The 22,262-nt window shown below is 45.8% G+C and overlaps 1 protein-coding gene across 1 annotated transcript in view; it reads right to left on the bottom strand.

Annotated features, from left to right (window-relative positions):
- LOC140408736 (stearoyl-CoA desaturase 5-like) overlaps positions 1–13,415 on the bottom strand; it is a 92,663-nt gene extending 79,248 nt beyond the window's left edge. Inside the window, exons 1-2 of the mRNA XM_072496361.1 lie at positions 13,021–13,415; positions 656–786 (exon numbers count right to left, since the gene is read on the bottom strand). Coding sequence (XP_072352462.1) covers positions 656–786; positions 13,021–13,237 — 348 coding nt within the window. The 5' untranslated portion in view covers positions 13,238–13,415. The remainder of the gene's footprint in view (positions 1–655; positions 787–13,020) is intronic.
- Between the last annotated feature and the right edge of the window lie 8,847 nt (positions 13,416–22,262).

The raw sequence follows: 22,262 nt of genomic DNA, 5'->3' as shown, positions 1-22,262 counted from the left end.
GTAATGAACAGCCAGTCTGTATAACTTAAATCCCATTCACAGCATGAGTTCTGACTCATGTTCGATCTTTTGTGCAATATAAACTGGATCCCGTGGCTCTTTAGATATATGGAGACTATGTAACAGTCAGAAATGTATTTGCAGTTCATCTTATTCCATCACAGAGTAGGTAGGAGTGCTAATTCACAGCTTTCACAGGATTCACAGCTAGTCTCCTATTCTGCATAGGTTAAAGTTATATTTTAGTTGCACACAATAGTCATAGAGGTCTACAGCACAGGAAAGATCCTTCAGCCCATTGTGACTGCATCATGGATATTAAACCCTATTCAAACTGGTTTATTTCCAGTAAAAATACACCGGGTCAGGTGAAATAGGCAGGTGGACCATTAACCAGCACAGGAGGACCATTAACCAGTTGGACTGAACAGCCTGTTTCTGTGATGCAAATTCTATGAAATTCTATGTAAAACGAATTCCGGTGCAAATGTCAGTAATTCATACGCTCCAAATAATTTATTCACACCAAATTAAAATGGGAATAAAATCTATTTTTATAAAGCTGGATTTCTATTGGTGGCAACCTCAAATTACAACAAATACACACAAGATAGAATTGCTAGTTTCAACATCCATTTTAAAAGTCATGAGTCACCTGAAAAGCCATGGAATTGGCAGCAGCCAGAAATATTCGCAATGGCAGCTTTGCCTTGTAAGATCGGTGGCTCCATAAACGATGCGCACCAGCTGTCACTCCAAGAGCCGTAACTATGAAACAAAGGTAAGCTGTGGAAAAACACAATAGGTTGGATTAGTACCATGGCACTTCACTTGCTGTCTGTGCAGATGGGATGTGCCACCCATGATGCAAAGTGAGTTCTACACCTTCACAGTCCTTTTTCCTTCAGTCACTGTTCCCTCACGTTGCATTCTCTACACCAGTATACTGTGTTACTCAAAGAGAATCATTCTTTACCCCAAGAGATAATTGCCACTTGAGTAAAGAGATTTATTGAGATGATGGTCAGGTCAGAACTTATACGGCAAACAGGGGGAAAGTCTGGCTAAAACCTATCATTGTTTTAAAAAACATTCATGGGGATGTGGGGATCACTGGCTGGGCCAGCATTTATTGCCCTTGAACTGAGTGACATGCTCAGCCATTCTCAGAGGGCAGTTCAGAGTCAATTTAACCCTTTGATCCCTGAAAACATCAGTGAACCAGATGGGTTTTTATGCCATTCGACAATAGTTTCATGGTCATCATTAGACTTTTCATTCCAGATTTTTATTGAATTCAAATACACCATCTGCCATGGTGGGATTTGAATCCAGGTCCCTAGAGCATTGCCCCCTAGGTTTCTAGATTATTAGTCCAGTGACTCCCCCCCAGAAGAAAAAGCAATGGAAATATACAACATGTCAGACAGCATCTGAAAAGAAAAGGTGGTTGATGTTTCCTATGTGTTCCATCTAAGGGCCTACACCTGAAATAACATGTATTTTGGTGTCAATGCTAACACACATGCCACTGTGTACTTTCAGCATTTCCTGGGTTTGTTTTAGATTTCCAGTATTTGCGTCTCCATTTCCCCCATAACGCTGAACTCATTTTAATTAGCTGAGGATAGGGATGAATTTAATCTGGGCAACAGCATAAAATGGGTAATAACAAAGTGGGAGGCTGTATCACACATGCCAGATTTTCTTTTCAGTTGCCCATGTAAATGAGCAGCAGGGCTTCTGCGGACATATAATAATAATAATAATCTTTATTATTGTCACAAGTAGGCTTACATTAACACTGGAATGAAGTTCCTGTGAAAATCTCCTGCCACACTCCAGCGCCTGTTTGGGTACACCGAGGGAGAATTCAGAATGTCCGAAGCAGTGCAAACAATTGAGGAATATTGTGCAAAAACTTGCATGAATCTGGGGCGAAATTCTCCTACCCGCCCCGCCACATTTCTGCGCCGACCGGCCGGCGGGAGTCTCCGTAACACCAGCCGGTCAATGGGGTTTCCCATTGTGGGGCAGCCCCACGCCGTCGGGAAACCCCCCGGTGCCAGCAGAACGGAGACTCCCGCCGGCGGAGAATGACGCCCAGGATCTGAAAAAATTGTCTATGTTATAAAAATTATGTGGCACTGCCTCTTGCACTGCAAGTACGTAGACGTATTCTAAATAATTCTGGGTATGTCAGAAATATTACAATCTAGGAGTTAATTGATTTGAAAGTCACTTACTGACAATTTTATAAGAAGTTCATTTTCAGCTACTTCAGGCATTTGGTGCAGATTGAATTTGCTCTGCTCTTTGCATTAATTCATGAAATATCCTATCCAAAGCAAATTTTCTATACACACCAGAATGTCAACAAAATCAAAACACTGCAGATGCTGGAAATCTGAAATAACAGAAAATAATGGAAATATTCAGCAAGCCAGGCAGCATCTGCCTGTGACCTGAAACATTAATTCTGTTTCTCTCGGTACCGAGGCTGGCACCCCAGCGGAGTATTTGCAGCATTTTTTTGTTTTTCTCCAGAACGTCAATCTCATTTGAAGCAGAGCAAATAAGTTGGTAATCCTATGACACTGTAGCTGAACTTAAATGCACATCTATTTATTAAGAGGTTTAATAAAGAAAGTTAGACTAAAGACGACAATTCCATTGATTGGTTAACAAACACCCCCTTGTTATGGGCTAAACAATGGTAGATTAGCATCCAGATTTCGGCCATATTTTCATAACAAAAGCATCACCCTACTGAATTGCTTGATAAATAACAAGATGGATCCTTTTCACTATAACCAAAGTTTCACTATGTGTGAATTTACTATTAAAAAATTCCACTATTCAAAAAAGGTTCTACAATTCAAATTTAAAGAACTGTCATTACAATTGGAGGATTTACAATTTATGTACATATGACAATTTTGAATCTACATTTATGTAGGTAGATTGTAAATGCCTGAATATACCAATTCTGGTCTCGTCATGTTGCACATGCAATGCAGTTTGATAGTCAGAAGTCTACATACCCCTTGTGGCTGTTCAACCCATGTAAACACCAGGGACAAAATTAAGCCAAACTCCCACTAACTCACCATCTGTGCAACATTCTTCTTGTGTGCTAAATAAGCACACTTCAGTTTTCAAATTGGTGATATCTAAATTCATATTCCACACAGGAGAAAACTGATATTTTCTGCAGTATTTTATATATTTAGGTATAAGATTATCACAATCAGGTTTAACTGTAAAAAAAAAACCCTAATCTTACTGAATGTTCAAGATCATCTGTTTTGTTTTTAAAAAATATAGCTTTTGAGTGGAATGTCCAGAAATTTCTACAATGCAAAGGAAAGTATGATTTAAAATTTTCTGCACATTTCCCAATTACAACTGTTTATAGTGAAGAAACAATTTAAAAAAATACTTAGCTGTGCAATTACTTTCATCAATACATATCAGGATTCTGAACTTTCACTACTTTGAACCATAATGGTATGAAATAATAAGACTGTTTTATGTGCCATAATTTGTTCTTAGGTATCTATCTGACTGTGATGTTGCCCATGGTCACTTAAAGCTGGATTAGATAAAGCATGAATACCAAACCAGAGAAATACCCAAGCCATGAGTTGCCTGCAGGCAAGTGCAGTAATTCCTCATGATAACTATCTGATATACCAGGTAGCCATCTAACTTATTTTGACTTCCTGATTTCTTCTTTTAAAACCGGCCAAAAAAAAAAGTGCATAATTTGCTAAACATGGTCTGTCCTAGCTAGATATTCAAACTGGTTTAATTCAAATGATCTAACAATCCAAAGTTTAAGTACTAAATTCCCAATTTCCTGTGTTCTTAATAATTTAGTCAAGAAAAGTTGAAACGTCCATTTTAGTACAAACAATAACTTGGAATTATAATAATTTTAATAGAAGGAGATTGCTTTGGATTCAACAGGTCAAACAATGTAAATCAACCATTGTTTTAAGTTGGTATTCTCAGTTCACTCTCTCCCCAATGATTAACAGTTAAATTGATTGAAGGATACGTAGTGTGACAATATGGATTTGCCCGATAAAATCAGGAGGATGAGCGAGGGAGGTACGAGAGATAGACCCCCCCCCCAACACAGGAAAATAAACCCCTTCCGCCCAAACTCACATCCCGGCCTGGTGTGGCGGAATGTGGGGGTGGGAAGTGGGGGGGGGGGACAAGAATAGGGACACAGTTACACAGGATACCTGTCCCCATATATTCCTCCTAATCCCAGCAACAGAGGGCAGCAGCCCAGGGAAAATCCCAAGTACCCTAAGCCCAGACACTGGGAACAGCCCAGAGCAGACCCCAGAAATGCACCTACACAGGGGCAGTGCTACAATTGCAGTCAAACAGGCCATTTTGTGAGAGAGAGTGCAGGGCACCCACCAACACACCAGCAGTTCCCGACCAGTGGCCCTAACCCATACCACTAGAGGGACCTGCCCGACAGGCCACAGTAACCTCTGTAGAGTAACTTAATAGCCCCTACAACCGGTATCCTCAGTTAGACATAGAACAGAGTTTGTGACGGTGCCAGGCCTCACTGATTTGGGTATGTAATGCCAAGTGGGATAGTGTAGGGAGACCCCTGGTACAAGCCGAGGTAAGAGGCACCACGTTGGGTTCCTATGGGACACAGGAGGATCCCGCACTACCCTTAACACATCGCATGACCTGGGTAACACATGGCGAACCCGAAAGAAGATAATGCTGAGTGGCGTAACAGGCCACGTGCTGAAAGGGTCAGAAACAGACCAGTTAGAATTCAGGCTGGGAAACCTGGTGTGCTACCACCCAGCCATCTTAGTCAACCTTCCCCCGAAGCAGAACATATCCTAGGGTCCGACCTCATGCATAAGTGCAATCTTTTGTTTGATCCAGCCAACTGCTGCATATGGTTAATGGCCCAAACACATGAATCCCAACAGAGGTAACCACAGGGAAATATGTAGACAGAATTTCCACCATTGGGGAATTACGAATCAAACCCACCAAGATGACTGACGACCCAGGGGCACAGGGAACATTAGCAAAGTACACACAGGCATTCGCAGGCCACAAATGCGACTGTGGCCAAATGATAGGGGAAGTCATCAGAGAAGGCCCCGATCCAAAACCCCAAAGACAGTACAGCTTCCATCCCTAAGCATGCAGAGGAAACAGTGGCAAAACAGATAAGCATTTTGTTACAACAGGGAATCCTGCTTCCACCAATAATTCCCCGATTTGGCCGGTAGGAAATCCAAACAGGTCATGGAGACTAACGATCAACTACCAGGCCCTGAACCAAAAGACCCCAATCACAACCCCACAGTAGTGACCAGCCCTAAATCCATGATGAGACACGCTCCACATGCCAAGTATTTCACAATGCTGGACTTCAGCAACAGCTTCCGGTCGATCCCCTTAGACCACCAGTGCCAGTATAAGTTTGCCTTCACATTCCAGGGGCAACAATATACTTGGACGGTAGCTTTTGGAAAAGAACAGAGTTACTACTAATGTTTTTCTCAGGGTGGCATGGTGGTTAGCACTGCTGCCTACGGCGCTGAGGACCCGGGTTCGATCCCGGCCCTGGGTCACTGTCCGTGTGGAGTTTGCACATTCTCCCAGTGTCTGCGTGGGTCTCACCCCCACAACCCAAAAGATGTGCAGGTTAGGTGGATTGGTCACGCTAAATTGACCCTTAATTGGAAAAACAAAAATGGGTACTCTGAATTTATTTTTAATAATAAAATGTTTTTATAAGATTAATTTATTTCTCACACTTTGCCACATTCCATAGCTTGGCGGAGATCTCACTAAAAATGAATTAGTTGATTACACTAGGAATACTGTTCTCAGTATTGAATACAATGGAATATAATGGTTAATTCATTATATGAGAAATGACAGAGTTGCCACATTCAGGACTACTCTTAATATTTTGCTTATTAGTTTTATGCATTCAACTAGCCCCTATATGAATAAAACTAGACTCTATCAACTATTATGAAGAAAGATTTAAAAGATTCACTATTTATAGCAAGAAGACACCAGAACGATGGGCAGCACGGTGGCGCAGTGGGTTAGCCCTATTGCCTCACGGCGCCGAGGTCCCAGGTTCAATCCCGGCTCTGGGTCACTGTCCGTGTGGAGTTTGCACATTCGCATGTTTGCATGGGTTTTGCCCCCACAACCCAAAGATGTGCAGGGTAGGTGGATTGGCCACGCTAAATTGTCCCTTAATTGGAAAAAATGAATTGGGTATTCTAAATTTTAAAAGATAAAAAAAGAAAATGACACCAGAACTGAAACATATAGACTGAAACCAACACTAAATGTTCTCAGCGTATAGTGTCCATTGTATTTGCTTTAACTTTAGGTCCCATAGCAAACCCCTTGCCCCTTACACCCATCCACATTCCGCCATCCCTGAATTTCTATTATTCTCCAGACACAATGTTTGAGAGAGCCAATGTCCAATTCCTGGGACCACTAGGTCCAACACCCCAATGACTGATATACACCTACATCATACCTAATCTCATTAGGTATACAGCTTCTGGCTGTGTGATTCTACACATATCATCTCTTGTATGACACCCCAATGATTGATATCCATCTTCATCATACATAGATGATATCTCCTTGTGACAACAGTTTCTAGTTCTGTGTCTCCTAATATTCAACTCATTGTCCAACACCCCAATGACTGATAGCCATTGTCGTTGTACATGTATATCTCTTTAGGTACACGGCTTCTAGCTCTGTGACTCTGCATTGTCCACCACTCCAATGACTGGTAGCCATCATCATCATACATATACACCTCGTTGTGTACACAGCTTCTAACTGTGTTACTCTACATACTCATCTCGTCGTCCAACACCCCAGTGACTGATAGTCATCATCATACACATACGATCCGCATACCCACTTCATTGTCCGACACTCCAATGACTGGTATCCGTCCTATCATATAGATCTTATCCCATTGTCCGACACCAAACGGTAGTCACCCCCGAACAGATGCCGGAATGTGGTGACTAGGGGCTTTTCACATTAACTTTATTGAAGCCGACTTGTGACAATAAGTGATTATCATCATACCTACATATCTTGTAACGTACACAGCTTCTGGCTGTGTGACTCATCTCGTCCTCCACACGGCCTGTAGCTGTATGACTCTACCATTCAACTCATCGACGCCAGGAAAGCAAACTATTAAACACGGATTTATAAACAACCCAGTTCTGTGGTACCAGCCACAAAACCTCAGCATCGCCAGGAGGTGCAAATTAAACACAGGGAACTGGACACCTCAGATTCTGGGGTGATATCAAAAAAGAAAGGGGGGGGGGGGGACAGGAGTCTGTATGAGTGTGAGCCAGTACCTGGTAGAAGGATAAAGGGATCAGGTATTGATGAATAATAACAGGTGTTACCTTGATGTCTTGGCAGAATTAACTACATACTCATCGTATGCTACGTGGGATTCCTCTCTCTGGAATGGTCACAAGAACCCCTAGCTACAGAAGGAATTTTGATTGATGACCAAATAATCAGTCTAGTGTACCCCAGATACATGTGGTTCAACCCACCAGACACCTGCGAGTGTGAGGATCGTATCCTATGAGTACACCCCAATAAAACTGTAATATATGGGTGCAACAACCAGAGGGTGGTTTACAGGAAGGATAATAAGAGCTCTGATTACTGCTGCCCAAGGACAATCCTCACTAGTGAGTGGTGAGGATACACTAACCATGAGTGTATGGAGTTAACATATCTAGCCCATGGCCCGGAGAAAGAGCTGGAATTAGGGCAGAGGTACCCCGATTATAAACCAAGAGTATATTTACTACACAATTAGAAATGGGTTAAGGCCAACTGCTAGTCCAACCCTCCCCACTTGTCCAGAAAACACTCCAGGGATTCCAAACGGTTGGTATTAAAACATACGGGGAAGGTGGTATTCGACAACACACACTACGAATTGGTAACAGTCACGGTGGATCTAGTCAGGACACAACCACCAGACTTATGCCCCTCTCCACTCAGGGAATTATACCTCCACTTGACCCAAAAGCTGCTGGGCAGGAAGACAGTTACAGACAAGGGCGAGGATAAACCAAGGCCAAATGGGCACAAGAGAAGAGAAATCCTAAGTAATTTGGTAACTGCGTATGGAGAAGGGGTATCCACTATTAACACACTTGATTTGGACAAACGCTCAGAGTTTTAACCCGACAAGTTCTTTTTAAAAAAAAATTTAAGAGTACCCAATTCATTTTTTCCAATTAAGGGGCAATTTAGCGTGTTCAATCCACCTACCTTGCACATCTTTGGGTTGTGGGGGCGAAACCCACGCAAACACGGGGAGAATGTGCAAACTCCACACGGACAGTGACCCAGAACCGGGGTCGAACCTGGGACCTCGGCGCCGTGAGACTGCAGTGCTACCACTGCGCCACCATGCTGCCCTAACCCGACAAGTTAAACTAACCATGGAAAGTTTAAATGAGAACACTCGGCAGTATGCTGAGGGAGATTTGGCTGGGAACAAGACTTATGGTTACTGTGCTAGCACACCCAAACTATCAATCAGATCGCAAAGGGGAGGGTGGAAGATGATGTCAGGCAACAGAATCGAACGCTGTGCAGTATATATGGGCAATGGATATAGAACATAGAACATACAGTGCAGAAGGAGGCCATTCAGCCCAGAGCTAAATCTTTTGTAATGTTTTTTCTTTAAATTTAGAGTACCCAATTAAAGGACAATTTAGCGTGGCCAATCCACCTAACCTGCACATTTTTGGGGTGTGGGGGTGAAACCCACGCAGACACGGAGAGAATGTACTTTTTTAAAATGTTTTAAGACGGTGCGGAAAGATCAATTTGTTCCAGGAGTGATAATATAAGAAATTGGTTATTTTATAAACAAAACTTTAGTAAAAGGAAACAATATTTAAACTTCAATCCTAAAAAGAACAGATTACTATGCAGTTCCTTAACCTTAACACACTAGTTCCCATTAAACACTAACAGAACATGCACCTCTCATGCCACTATCACAGGCAGACAAAGACAATATTTGCATTTACATAGCAATTCCCCCCCCCCCCCCCCCCACCCACAAAAGCATGGGACAATGTAACACAGCCAGGTGTGCTAGCAGGCATTATTCCCTCAGTCTGTTTAACCCCTAAATTGCCGGCCGCATTCAGGTCTCATTTCTGGATCCAATTTCCCTCGCTTGACACAAGGTCTGGTCTAACGATAGCTGTTGACGAACCCCGGGGATAGCATTAGGGCTTGTGTTAGGGATTCCCGTAATCTAAATGGCATAGTTGGCTTGAGAGTTTTTGAGGCAGAAAGTATAGGAGTCATAAAGTGTCATGTGGATAGGGTATGATGGGACCCTATCATATGTGGTTGAGAAAGAAGGGAGGCTCATAGGCACCAGTCTGGACAAATGGGAGTACACAGACAGAGCATGTATGTCCGTACCCAGTATATTTAAAATGAACATGCTCTGTTTGGATTCTGGACAAGTACCGATCTAAATTGTACCCTAGCAGTTCGGAATCTGGAAAGTGATGTCATCCTATAGGAGAGGGAGACTAACGTATCAAAACTTGGCTAAGGTAATACCAGTATGGGGCATCATCATGCAACGTCGCCAACACCACTTTCTGCATCAGTCTGTACATCCCCAGGATAGGTTTAATTAAAATTGCACAGGACAATTGTAGATATGCACAGGAGAGGGAAAGTGGTGATGAATGCTAGCAAGGAATTCAGAAGACTCTGGGGGAAGTATTTTGAAAAATTTGATACGGGAATAGCACTTCTGCCTGAAAACTACAACAAATTAGGACACAATTGTCCACACAAGACCTGCATCATAGTCTGCAACACACTGGGGAAACCTAAAGAAATATCAGTGAGATTAGAGTCACTACTTGGTGGGAGGATTTCTGGGATTGGAGCTCCAACATTCAAATCCACCCATGGTCCACTTCCTGTCACACTTGACTGTAATCGGCATCCTGCTCATGGCTCTCAACCTAACCATCCTCACACTAAAGCTCACCTGATGGAAGAAAGACCCGATGCAGTGTCTGGACACAGAAACCGCAATCCGACATCGCAAAGGAACGCAGTAAGGTTCCTACAATGAATGTATTAAGGACTCTGGTTTATTTATTACTTTTGTATTTTTAAATTTTTGCTTTTTGATTTTGTGGAATCTTTGTATTTTGGGTTAAGTGGTATGATTTTTAGCCCAAGATTCTGATATTTATGCACCCATCAACAATTCCACTGGGTATTGTGAACCCGTCCCGAGACCTCATTGACTGAGGGCCAGAGAACTTTCTGGAAAGACGCAAAGGGAAGGGAACATTGGTGGTTCCCCCAGAACACATCCTAGCAAAGACTCGGCATAGAGGTGATCGAGAAGATTGCAAGACTGACCAGAGACGGAAGGGAGCAGCATGCAAGACGAACCTGTGCAACAAAGATCCTGAGGGAATCAAAACCCAGAGAATGGAACCCGTAGTGCGACAGTCCATCGGCACAGTTAGTTTTATGAATCTTGGGACCTTTCAGTAATATTTTGGGATAATTTAAGGGTAATTGATTTTACTGTTAGTTAAAATAAATTTGATAGAGTGTCATGCACATGTCCTTTGTTCACCCCGCCAATAAAGATGTCTGGGTAAAACTTTGATTAATAAAGTGGTCGAAGTGTCGGAGGTTTTACTGACAACAGGAGTGACTGTCAGTGTATTACAGAGGAGTGGAACAACTGAGCAGTTCTCATGATGTCATGAACTATTGACGAGAAGCTCTGTGCATTCTCAGCTGAACTCAAGAGGTGAGTGTGCTGCCTATAAATAACTTGATGGCTATGTACTATTTGTTGTAGACACCACTGAAGTTTTGATTTTTTCTTGACAGAATTTGTTCCGCTCAGTCATGTTTTCAACAGTGATAGTTTTGCTATTGCACCATCACTGGGTAGTTCATTCGACGTATTACTCCTGCACATCATGATATAGCATACTTTAGCATAATATATGAATTCAGTGCACAGATCTCACAGGGAACTTTGAAGGTTTCTTGTGACAGTGAACTGTACATTCACTATTGTTCCAAACAATACAACTGTTATTAATAGAAAACCTGTCAACACCAAACTGTTTGTTTTGCCATACCTTAGCACATTAATTTTCCCTTACCCTAATAACCTTAACAGCTTCTGTGTATACTTTAGATTCTTTAGCAATAATCATGGTTAATCTTAATACTGACGATAATAACTTTCACATGTACATCCAAATTGATCAGACCCAATCTGCATTAATCGTTGTACTATACATAGTAAATCTTGGTAGATTTGCTGCATATCTAAATTGTATAGCTCCCTAATGCTTAGTGCTACAATACATTCTAATGTGCTCTTTACAAAAGTCATTTCGAATTAATGAACATAATCTGTAGCTGCAGTAATCTTTATCATTTTCATGGATATTGGAATAGTTTAGAATCTGTGGCAAACTGATTTAGTTACACTTGTAGCTATGCCATGAAACATGGGTTTATTCTCTTATTTTAAGATTAAGGGTTTATCTATACAAGAGATATCTCAATAGGTCTTAATCAATCTCACAATGCTTCTTGCGTGCAGTCAAATTGTGTATGCAGGCAAGAATCAACACATCACTAAATCTTACATGTTTTAATTGAGAGCCAGGAGGGTGACACTTGACAAATCATTAATGTTTATTTACTCTTAATGAGGCACTATTTGGAACTTTTGAGGTTAATGTTGTTTCAACATGGCATATGTAACCACATCATAAACCAACATATATAGACACATATATACTCTCCTGTCCAAGTTGGGGATACGATTGTCATCGTTTCATGCAACATGAAACTCTTGTTTATGACAAGTTGTAGGTAATAATTCCAGTTTCAATTATTGATTATTCCAGTCTAGTTTACAAAAAAATGACTAAATAAAAGAAACCCAAGATGATTCCATTATCGATCATCCATTTCTGCCTGAAGTATGTTTAAATAATATGACAACACCGCAATCCCCTGGGGCGATTATAAGACGATGGAGTTAACGGAAAGTTAATTTTTTTTAAACCTCTTTTAAATCATCTCTGTTTTTCTTTTTACCATTCTGCTCAAGAAAAGGTACAGAATTTTTCAGGTGTCGACAATGGTCGGAGAGTGAAACGAATAGCTTGGTTCAGGAACGCATCCCCTCCTCTTTTAAAACGTTGACACCTCTTTCGCGGAGCTCTTCGATCACCTGTCCCAACAGCTTATTATGGTGGCTCCGCGTCTACGCTATGTTTGATTGCTTGCTTATACAAGTGCAACTCGTCGTTCAAAGGGCACCTCCAATATCCAGCATCCAATTATTTCTCTCGGGACGAAAGTAAACACCCCAGTAACTGCTCTTAATGATTCACACGATCCCATAATTAAGGACCAATGTGAACCTATTCTCTGCCCAGACAGACACCTCCTGTGTAGGAATCAAACATGATGCGTCATTGGGACTGGGATCTCTCTGAAGCACTGCCGACTCGATACAGCCCGCACTGTAACACCTGATTATACCCAACCCGTGCTCCTCCAAACACCAGCAGCGATGCCCATTAAGCTTCGTTTATTGCGACTAATAATCACTCATGGTTTGCTGCTTTATTGGTTCAGTCAGACCATTTTACTCCAAGTGCTCGCCAGCCCGTGCCTGCCCGTCCGCAACACAAACCTGCTCCTCACTGCAAAGGTCGCATTTCTCTCCCCCACCACACACACAAAACAGGCACTAAATTCACTCCGGGGCCGTTGACTTTTTTTATTCGTAACTAAATTCCGTGTTGAGTGGAGATTGAGCCGGCGGCTGGTTTGGGGGAGGGGATGGATGGCGCAGTCAGTGCGGACACTTACCCCACAGCCATGTTCGTGGCTCAGCCTGCGGGAGGAGGGTCAGCGAGTACACGGCGCCCAAATGCAGCAGGCTCATCAGGACCACGTTTTTCCAGACCATTCTCTGTTCGGGCTCGGCTTGCCGCTGCCTGCTGTCGGCGGCCGATCCGGGGGCTCTTCCATTTGCTCCCGACATCTCCTCTTCCTCCTCTCCAGCGATCTTGTCCTGATTCTCCATATTCACCAGCCTTCTGCCGGCTGTGTGGAGTCAGACAGCAGTGGAGATGGCCGCCTTTGCCTTTCCTTAAACGTCTGTCAGTGTGGAAATAGGCAGACTGACAGGGTGGGGGGAGGTTACAATAAAACTCGGAGCAGCAGCGCAGGCATTTTGCACCAAGGATGCAGCCCTCTCCAGCCGGGCAGCCAATCACAGCTGCTCCTCCTGTAGCGATTGACTGCATCAAACCCAACACTCCGATCATAACAACCAGACCATATGCATGGTCCAGCACCATAGCAACCAGACCAAAGGCATGGTCCAGCACCATAGCAACCAGACCATAGGCATGGTCCAGCACCATAGCAACCAGACCATTGGCAGGGTCCAGCACCACAGCAACCAGACCATAGGCAGGATCCTGCACCATAGCAACCAGACCATAGGCAGGGTCCAACACCATAGCAACCAGACCATAGACAGGGTCCAACACCATAGCAACCAGACCATAGGCAGGGTCCTGCACCATAACAACCAAACCATAGGCAGGGTCCAACACCATAGCAACCAGACCATAGGCAACGTCCAACACCATAGCAACCAGACTACAGCCTGGGTCCAGCACCAAAGCAACTAGATCATAGCAACCAAACTAGAGTCAGGATCCAGCATTATAGCAACCAGACAACAGCCAGGGTCCATGCCATAGTAACCAGATCACAGCTGTGATCCAGCCTCATCGCAACCAGACTACAGTCAGTGTCCAGCACCACAGCAACCAGACCACAGCCAGCATCCGGCACCATAGCAACTACACCATAGCCAGGATCCAGCACAATAGCAAATAGACCAAAGCAACCAGACTATAGTCAGACTATAGCCTTCACATTGAGGATAGCCTCCAATGTGTTGTGTTACACTACCACCGTGCTAAATGGGATAGACTTGGCACAACTCCATACTGGGCATCCATGAGGCGCTGTGGGCCATCAGCAGCAGCAGAATTGTATTCAAGCACAATCTGCAAACTCATGTCCCGGCATATCCCCCACTCTACCATTACCACCAAGCCAGGGAATTAACCCTGGTTCAATGAAGAGTGCAGGAGAGCAACACCAGGCATACCAGAAAAAGAGGTGTGAGCCTGGTGAAGCTACAACACAGGGCTACTGTGTGCCAACCAGCATAAGCAGCAAGTAATAGACAGAGCTAAGTGATTCCACAACAAGCACGTCAGATCTAAGCTATGTAGTCCTGCCACAGGACTATGAATGGTGGTGGATAATTAAACAACTCACCGGAGGAGGAGGCAAATATCCCCATCCTCAATAATGGAGGAGCCCAGCACATATGTGCAAAAGACAAGGCTGAGACATTCACAACAACTCTCAGCCGGAAGTGCCGAGTGGATGATCCATCTCGGTCTCCTCCGGAGGTCTCCAACATCACAGATGTCAGTCTTCACGCCACGTGATATCAAGAAATGGCTGAAGGCACTGCATACTGTAAAGGCTATGGGCCTGACAATATCCCGGCAATAGTACTGAAGACTAGAACTTGCTGCACCGCTAGCCAAGCTATTCCAGTACAGCTACAACACTGGCATCTACCTGGCAATGTGGAAAATTGCCCAGGGTGTCCTGCACACAAGAAACAGAACAAATCGAACCCAGCAACTTACTGCCCTATCAGTCTACTCACCATCAGCAGCAAAGTGATGGAAGGAGTCATCAACAGTGCTATCAAGCGGCATTTACTCAGCAATAACCTGCTCACAGACGCTCAGCTTGGGTTCCGCCAGAGTCACTCAGCTCCTGACCTCATTACAGCCTTGGCTCAAACATGGACAAAAGAACTGAATGCTAGAGGCGAGGTGAGAATGACTGCCCTTGACATAAAGGCAGCATTTGACCAAGTACGGCATCAAGGAGCCCTAGCTAAACTGTAGTCAATGGGAATTAGGTGTAAAATACTCCGCTGGTTGGAGTCATACCTGGCTCAAAGGAAGATGGTTGTGGTGGTTGGAAGTCAATCGAAGCCTGTTCACCATCTACAAGGCACAAGTAAGGTGTGTAATGGAATACTCTCGACTTGCCTGGATGAGTGCAGCTCCAACAACACTCAAGAAGCTCAACACCATCCAGGACAAAGCGGCCCGCTTGATTGCTCCCCTCTCCACAAAACGTCAAACCCCCCACCACCAACGAACAATGGCAGCCGTGAGTATCATCTACAAGATGCACTGCAGTAACTCACCAAGATTCCAGGGCGGCACCTTCCAAACCCATGACCACTACCTCTAGAAGGACAAGATCAGCAAAGACCTGGGAACTCCACCACCTGGAGGTTCCCCTCCAAGTCACTCACCACCCGGACTTGGCCATACATCGCTGTTCCTTCACTGTCACTGGAGCAACATCCTGGAACTCCCTCCCTAACAGCACCTCAAGGACTGTAGCCCTTCAAGAAGGCAACTCACCACCAGCTCCTGAAGGGCAACTAGGGATGGGCAATAAATACTGGTCTACCCAGCAATGGCTACATCCTGTAATTGAATTTTTAAAAATCCAATACTATAGCAACCAGACCATAGCAGCCAGACTGGCGTCAGGATCCAACACTGTAGCAACCATACCACAGTCAAGGCCCAGCATCATAGCAACCAGACTGGTTCTGGCCATCAAATGGTTCAGGAAACCTGCAGTCAGGGGGTTACTTGACCTGACTGCCTGCCTTTCTCCCATGATTATATTCAAGCCACGGTATCCTTGGAGATGGAGCACAGTGAAGCCTTCTGGGACCGGTAGACACTGGGGTGACTGGACCACTTGTAGAAAACAGTATTATAAAGCAATAAACTAAAGTAAGCTGACTATTTATATCCAGACTGCACTCCCAATTATCTGGCTTTCTGATTATCCCATCGGAATTTTCATGGGGCAATGTCTTGTGTCAGATATTGCCATTACAAATCGCACTAACACTGGTCTCCTTTTTGACATGCATCACCCTCACAATCTGAGAAAGATTGAATTAAACGTGTGATTTATTTGTCTCTATAATTAGCTGAACTGAAAACTTACACCAAAATTTGGGGGCTCAGAATTTCTGAACAGTTACCATGATTGATCAGTGCTCCCTTTCCATTGTGACAGATAATTAATATTGCACTATATATTGCACAGGGTACTCTCAGGTAATCTCCTCACCAAAGTAAATCTTTGACCTGAAACCTTAACGGTTTTTCTTTTTCCACAGATGCTGTCTGATCTACTAAGTATTTCCAGCCTTTTCTGCTTTGATGTATCATCACTTCCCCATTTGTTCCAGGGGTTCGTGCTACCAAGAGGTTTGTTTTAGAATCACAGTGGTCATTAACCTAGATACATGCATTGTTATTATTCCCAGTTGGAGATGTTATGGTGTAGTTTGAATGGCAAATAATTTACAGTAAATTGAAAGGAATTCCCATATGTAGTCTGAGTGTTATCTTATTGTGCATCCACCATCAGCAATTACCCAGGAGGAAATTTCTGACCAACATAAAAGAAGCATAATAAATCAAAGTTACAGGGTCAAAGTATTTGCAACAAAATGAGTGTCGAGAACCAAATCAACATTGCCACAAAAACAAAATCTACAAATCAAATTTGCAATCAAAGGAACGCCACTAAATGAGACAATTTCAAAAAAGTTATATTGCCAAAGATATTAGGGTTAATGTGTAAAGGAACATTTAATTTTCTGTATGCACAACTTCCTTATAATGTTCCTCTCCATTATCAATAATATATAGGACCATAAGACAGAGGAGCAGAAGTAGGCCATTTACATAGGTACATAGAAGGTAGGAGCAGGCGGAGGCCTTTTGGTCCTTTGAGCATGCTCTGCCATTCATCACGATCATGGCTGATCATCCAACTCAATAGCCTAATCCTGCTTTATCCCCATTGCCTTTGATCCCATTCTCCCCAATTTGACCCATCGAGACTGCTCCACCATTCAATGAGATCATGACTGATTTGATGTTATAATTCTCAACTCCACTCCCCGCCATATCCCAAGGGTGGCACGGTAGCACAGTGGTTAGCACTATTACTTCACAGCTCCAGGGTCTCAGGTTCGATTCCCGGCTTGGGTCACTGTCTGTGCAGAGTCTGCATGTTCTCCCTGTGTCTGCGTGAGTTTCCTCCGGGTGCTCCGGTTTCCTCCCACAGTTCAAATATGTGCAGATTAGGTGGATTGGCCATTCTAAATTGCCTTTAGTGTCCAAAAAGGTTAGGTAGGGTTACTGGGTTACAGGGATAGGGTGGAGGTGTGGGCTTAAGTAGGGTGCTCTTTCCAAGGGCTGGTGCAGACTCGATGGGCTGAATGGCCTCCTTGTGCATTGTTAAAAAAAAATTCTATGATCCCCATAACAATTGATTCCATTACTGATTAAAAATCTGTCTATCTCAGGCTTGAACATATTTAGTGACCCAGCCTCTACAGCTCTCTGTGGTAAAGAATTTCATTGGTCACTCTCCTCTGAAAGAAAAATTCCTCCTCATCTGTCTTAAATGGGTGACCCCTCACTCTGAGATTATGTCCACTGGTCTTAGACTCCCCTGTCGTGTTGGGTGTTCCGCTATACAAACGAACCAACACGGTTGTAGATGGTACAACTCTGTTTTATTACTCTTGATAACAACATCTGTTAACTCATGGCTGTGGTTCGTACTTTACCCGTTATCCTGTGGACCCAGCCCTATCTTAGAGAGGCACTCAGCACATGGTGTATGTCCGAGTGGCATGCTGTGAGCTCTGTGCTCTGAGCTATCTCCTGCTGGAAAGAGCGGGAACTGTGGTGTTCCCTGTTTTATAGTGCGTGTGCTCTCACTGGTGATTGGCTGTGATGTTGCATGTGTGTTGATTGGTCCGTTGATCTGTCCATCAGTGTGTGTGTGTGATTGCACCATGATATGTTTATACGAATATCCTGACATCCCCCTTTTTACAAGAATATGTGTCTATTTGGTAATAAATATTGGTGTGTACTGAGTGCGGCTGAGTATGTGTGTGCAATATCTACAACATGTACATGAGGCTAAACTATATACATAGGAAGGTGTCAGGTGCAATATAGCAACAAGGTTGTACCACAAACAAAACAAATGCAATCATCAAATATCGAAAGAGAACTCCTGAAACGCCAAAGAGAGAAACATTAACATAGTTGCATAACAATTCAGTGAGTCCAATGTGCAAACAGGCTCATAAGTCCAGCCTAGTAGGTGGGCGATGAATTCGGGTTGACCGCCTCAAGGGTGGGTCAGGATCCACCGGCTGAGGAATGGGCCTGGCCACTGGCGATAGAGGAATAGGCAGAGTGGCAGGAAGCTCCACAAATTCGACATCAGGGACAACAGGAGAGCGTGGCACCTGTGCATGATCACGTAGCGAGCGCAGAAGCAGCCGAAGGGCCCGCCGATTACGCCGGCAAATGGAGCCATCAGGCATGCGAACCAGGAATGAGCGGGAAGCCACGCGGTGGAGAACTTCGGCAGTTGCCGACCAGCCACCCACTGGTAGGTGTATTCGGATGTTGTCCCCAGGCGCCAGGGCAGGAAGATCAGTTGCCCAAGTGTCATGTGCCACCTTCTGCCGAGCACGCTGCTGTCGCATCCTTTGCAGTACTGGAGCATGGTCGGGTTTAGGAATATGAATGGACGGTACAGTGGTCCTGAGGGCGCGACCCATCAACAGCTGGGCTGGTGAGAGGCCTGTGGACAGTGGGGCCGAGCGATAGGCCAGCAGGGCTAAACAGAAGTCAGATCCGGCATCAGCAGCCTTGCAGAGGAGCCGTTTCACGATATGGACGCCCTTTTCCGCCTTGCCATTCGACTGGGGATGCAGAGGGCTGGACGTCATGTGTGTGAAGCCATATGAAGCGGCAAAAGAAGACCATTCTTGGCTCTCAAAACAGGGCCCATTGTCCGACATGACGGTAAGCGGAATGCCATGGCGAGCGAAGGTTTCCTTACATGCTCTGATTACAGCAGATGATGTCAAGTCGTGCAGGCGTATGACCTCCGGATAATTTGAAAAATAATCAATTATGATGACGTAGTCGCTGCCGAGCGCATGAAAAAGGTCCGCACCCACCTTCGCCCAGCGGGACGTTACCAACTCATGGGGATGAAGCGTCTCAGGGGATTGCGCCAGCTGAAACCTTTGGCAGGTGGGGCAGTTGAGCATCATGTTGGCGATGTCGTCGCTGATGCCCGGCCAGTACACAGCTTCTCGGGCCCTCTGCCTGCACCTTTCAACCCCGAGATGGCCTTCGTGTAATTGTTCGAGGACAAGTCGGTGCATGCTGTGTGGGATCACAATCCGGTCCAGCTTTAGGAGGCCACCGTCAATGACGGCCAAGTTGTCCCGGACATTGTAGAATTGTGGGCACTGTCCTTTGAGCCACCCTTCCGTCATGTGGCGCATCACACGTTGTAGAAGGGGGTCAGCCGCAGTCTCACGGCGAATACGGGCCAGACTTACATCATTAGCTGGCAGATTGGCTGATGTGAAGGCCACATGCGCTTCGACCTGACAGACGAACCCCCCCCCCCGATTCGGGCGGTGTGCTCACTGCTCTGGACAGGGCATCTGCAATGGTGAGGTCCTGTAGACCAGTTGGAAGTCGTACCTCCGGAGCTTGAGCAGAATGCGCTAGAGGCGAGGTGTCATCTCATTAAGGTCCTTTTGGATGATGCCGACCAGGGGGCGATGGTCGGTCTCCACGGTGAACTGAGGGAGACCATACACATAGTCATAGAATTTATCTATGCCGGTTAACAAACCCAGGCACTCCTTCTCAATCTGCGCATAGCGCTGTTCTGTGGGGGTCATGGCCCACGAGGCATAGGCGACCGGGGCCCATGATGCAGTGTTGTCCCGTTGCAGGAGTACCGCCCCAATGCCGGACTGGCTGGCATCAGTCGAGATCTTTGTATCTCGAACAGTGTCGAAGAACGCCAATACCGGGGCTGTGGTGCGCTTGATCTTGAGCTCCTCCCATTCCTTCTGGTGTGTGGGTAGCCACTGGAACTCCGTAGTCTTCTTCACCAGGTGGCGAAGAGCCGTTGTGTGGGAGGCTAGGTTGGGAATAAACTTCCCCAGGAAGTTGACCATCCCGAGAAAGCGTAGCATTGCCTTCTTGTCTGTCAGCTGCGGCATGGCTGTAATAGCTGTCACTTTGTCTGCATCTGGACGCACCCCTGACCGGGATATGTGGTCCCCCAGAAACTTTAGCTCAGTTTGGCCAAAAGAACACTTGGCTCGGTTGAGGCGCAGGCCGTGTTCTCGTATCCGAGCAAAGACGCGCTGGAGACAACTGATGTGCTCCTGTGGTGTGGTGGACCAGATGATGACATCGTCAACATAGATGCGCACCCCTTCGATGCCCTCCATCATCTGTTCCATGATCCGATGAAACACCTCGGATGCCAAGATGATGCCAAACGGCATCCTATTGTAGCAGTACCTGCCAAAGGGAGTGTTGAAGGTGCACAGCTTCCTGCTGGGCTGATCCAGCTGAATCTGCCAAAAACCCTTTGAGGCATCAAGCTTGGTAAAAATTTTAGCCCGGGCCATCTCGCTCGTGATCTCTTCCTGTTTGGGTATGGGGTAGTGTTCGCTCATGATGTTATTGTTCAGGTCTTTCGGGTGGATGCAGATCCGGAGTTCGCCAGAGGGCTTTTTTACGCACACCATGGAGCTGACCCATGGCGTGAGCTCCTTGACCCGGGAAAGCACTCCTTGGTCCTGGAGATCCTGCTGCTTGAGGCGGTCCTTGAGTGGTGCTGGGACTCTACGAGGTGCGTGAATGACCGGGACGGCGTCCGGTTTGAGCCATATTCTGTAAGTGTAGGGCAATGTGCCCATGCCCTCGAAAGCCTCCTGGTTGTGGGCGAAGAGCGAGTGGAGCTGTGCCCTAAAGTCTGCATCCGGGAAATCGGACGTGCCTTCTGGAGACAGAGTGTGTACCCGCTGAATGTGAGGTGGAGAACCTTGCATGCCTGTGCGCCGAGCAGGGAGTCCTTCGAGGATCCAACTAAAGGACAGTGTGGCTGTGTATGCATTGTGTGTAACCTCGAGCTGGCAGGATCCCATGGCCGGGATAACATTTCCGTTATAATCGCCCAACTGACAGCGGGATGGCCGAATCGGTGGTTTGACCTTCAAGGCGTAGAAGGCTGACCATGCAATGTGATTGGCAGAGGCACCGGTATCTAAATGGAATGTGATTGGTGATCAGTTGACCGTTAGGGTGGCACACCATTCATCACCCGGATTAACGCTGTGCACTGGCATCGGCTGGTGGGTCCTACTTGGGGACATCCGATTTCTGTCAATTACCGCAACGCGGAAGGCTTCCCGGTCGTCGGTATCACCGGTCTGTACGTTGTCAGGGTATGACTCGGTGTATGGAGGCTGAATGGCCTGCACGTCCCTGCGAGGTTGGCGGAATTGGAAAGTGTTGGCAGGTTGAGCTGCTCGACAGCAGGCAGCGTAGTGGCCCATCTTGCCACAGCGGAGGCATTGTCGATTTTTTGCTGGACATTGCCACTTTAAATGTGCGGATCCACAGTTGCCGCACGTCGTGACGTCATGACGTTCATTGTGCCATCGCGCATGCGCAGTTCGGTCCTGCGTAGAGCGCGCCTGCGCGTCACGTCCCTCTGCGTCGACGTCTCTTTTGGCGCGTACAAGCGCGGGAGGCCGCGGAAAGCGCGCGAAATGGCCGCCCTCGTCCGGGCCGCGGGCTGGGAGGAACTCGATCGACTGGACCTGCTCGACCTCGTAGGACCCCTGCTGTGCCGATTCGGCCGCCTGGAATTGGGAGTACCGGCTCGTCGCGTTTTCGTGGAGGACGCAGGTTTCGATGGCGGTGGCTAGGGTGAGGCTCTTGATTTTGAGGAGCTGCTGGCATAGGGTGCCCGAAGTGACCCCAAAAACGATCTTTTCCCGAACCATGGAATCGGAGGTGGCCTCAGAGCCGCAGGACTGC

The sequence above is a fragment of the Scyliorhinus torazame genome, chromosome 3 (assembly GCF_047496885.1).
Source record: "Scyliorhinus torazame isolate Kashiwa2021f chromosome 3, sScyTor2.1, whole genome shotgun sequence".
NCBI classification, from domain to species: Eukaryota; Metazoa; Chordata; class Chondrichthyes; order Carcharhiniformes; family Scyliorhinidae; genus Scyliorhinus; species Scyliorhinus torazame.
The sequence above is the reverse complement of the archived record's forward strand: the minus strand, read 5'-3'. Positions and strand labels throughout refer to the sequence as shown.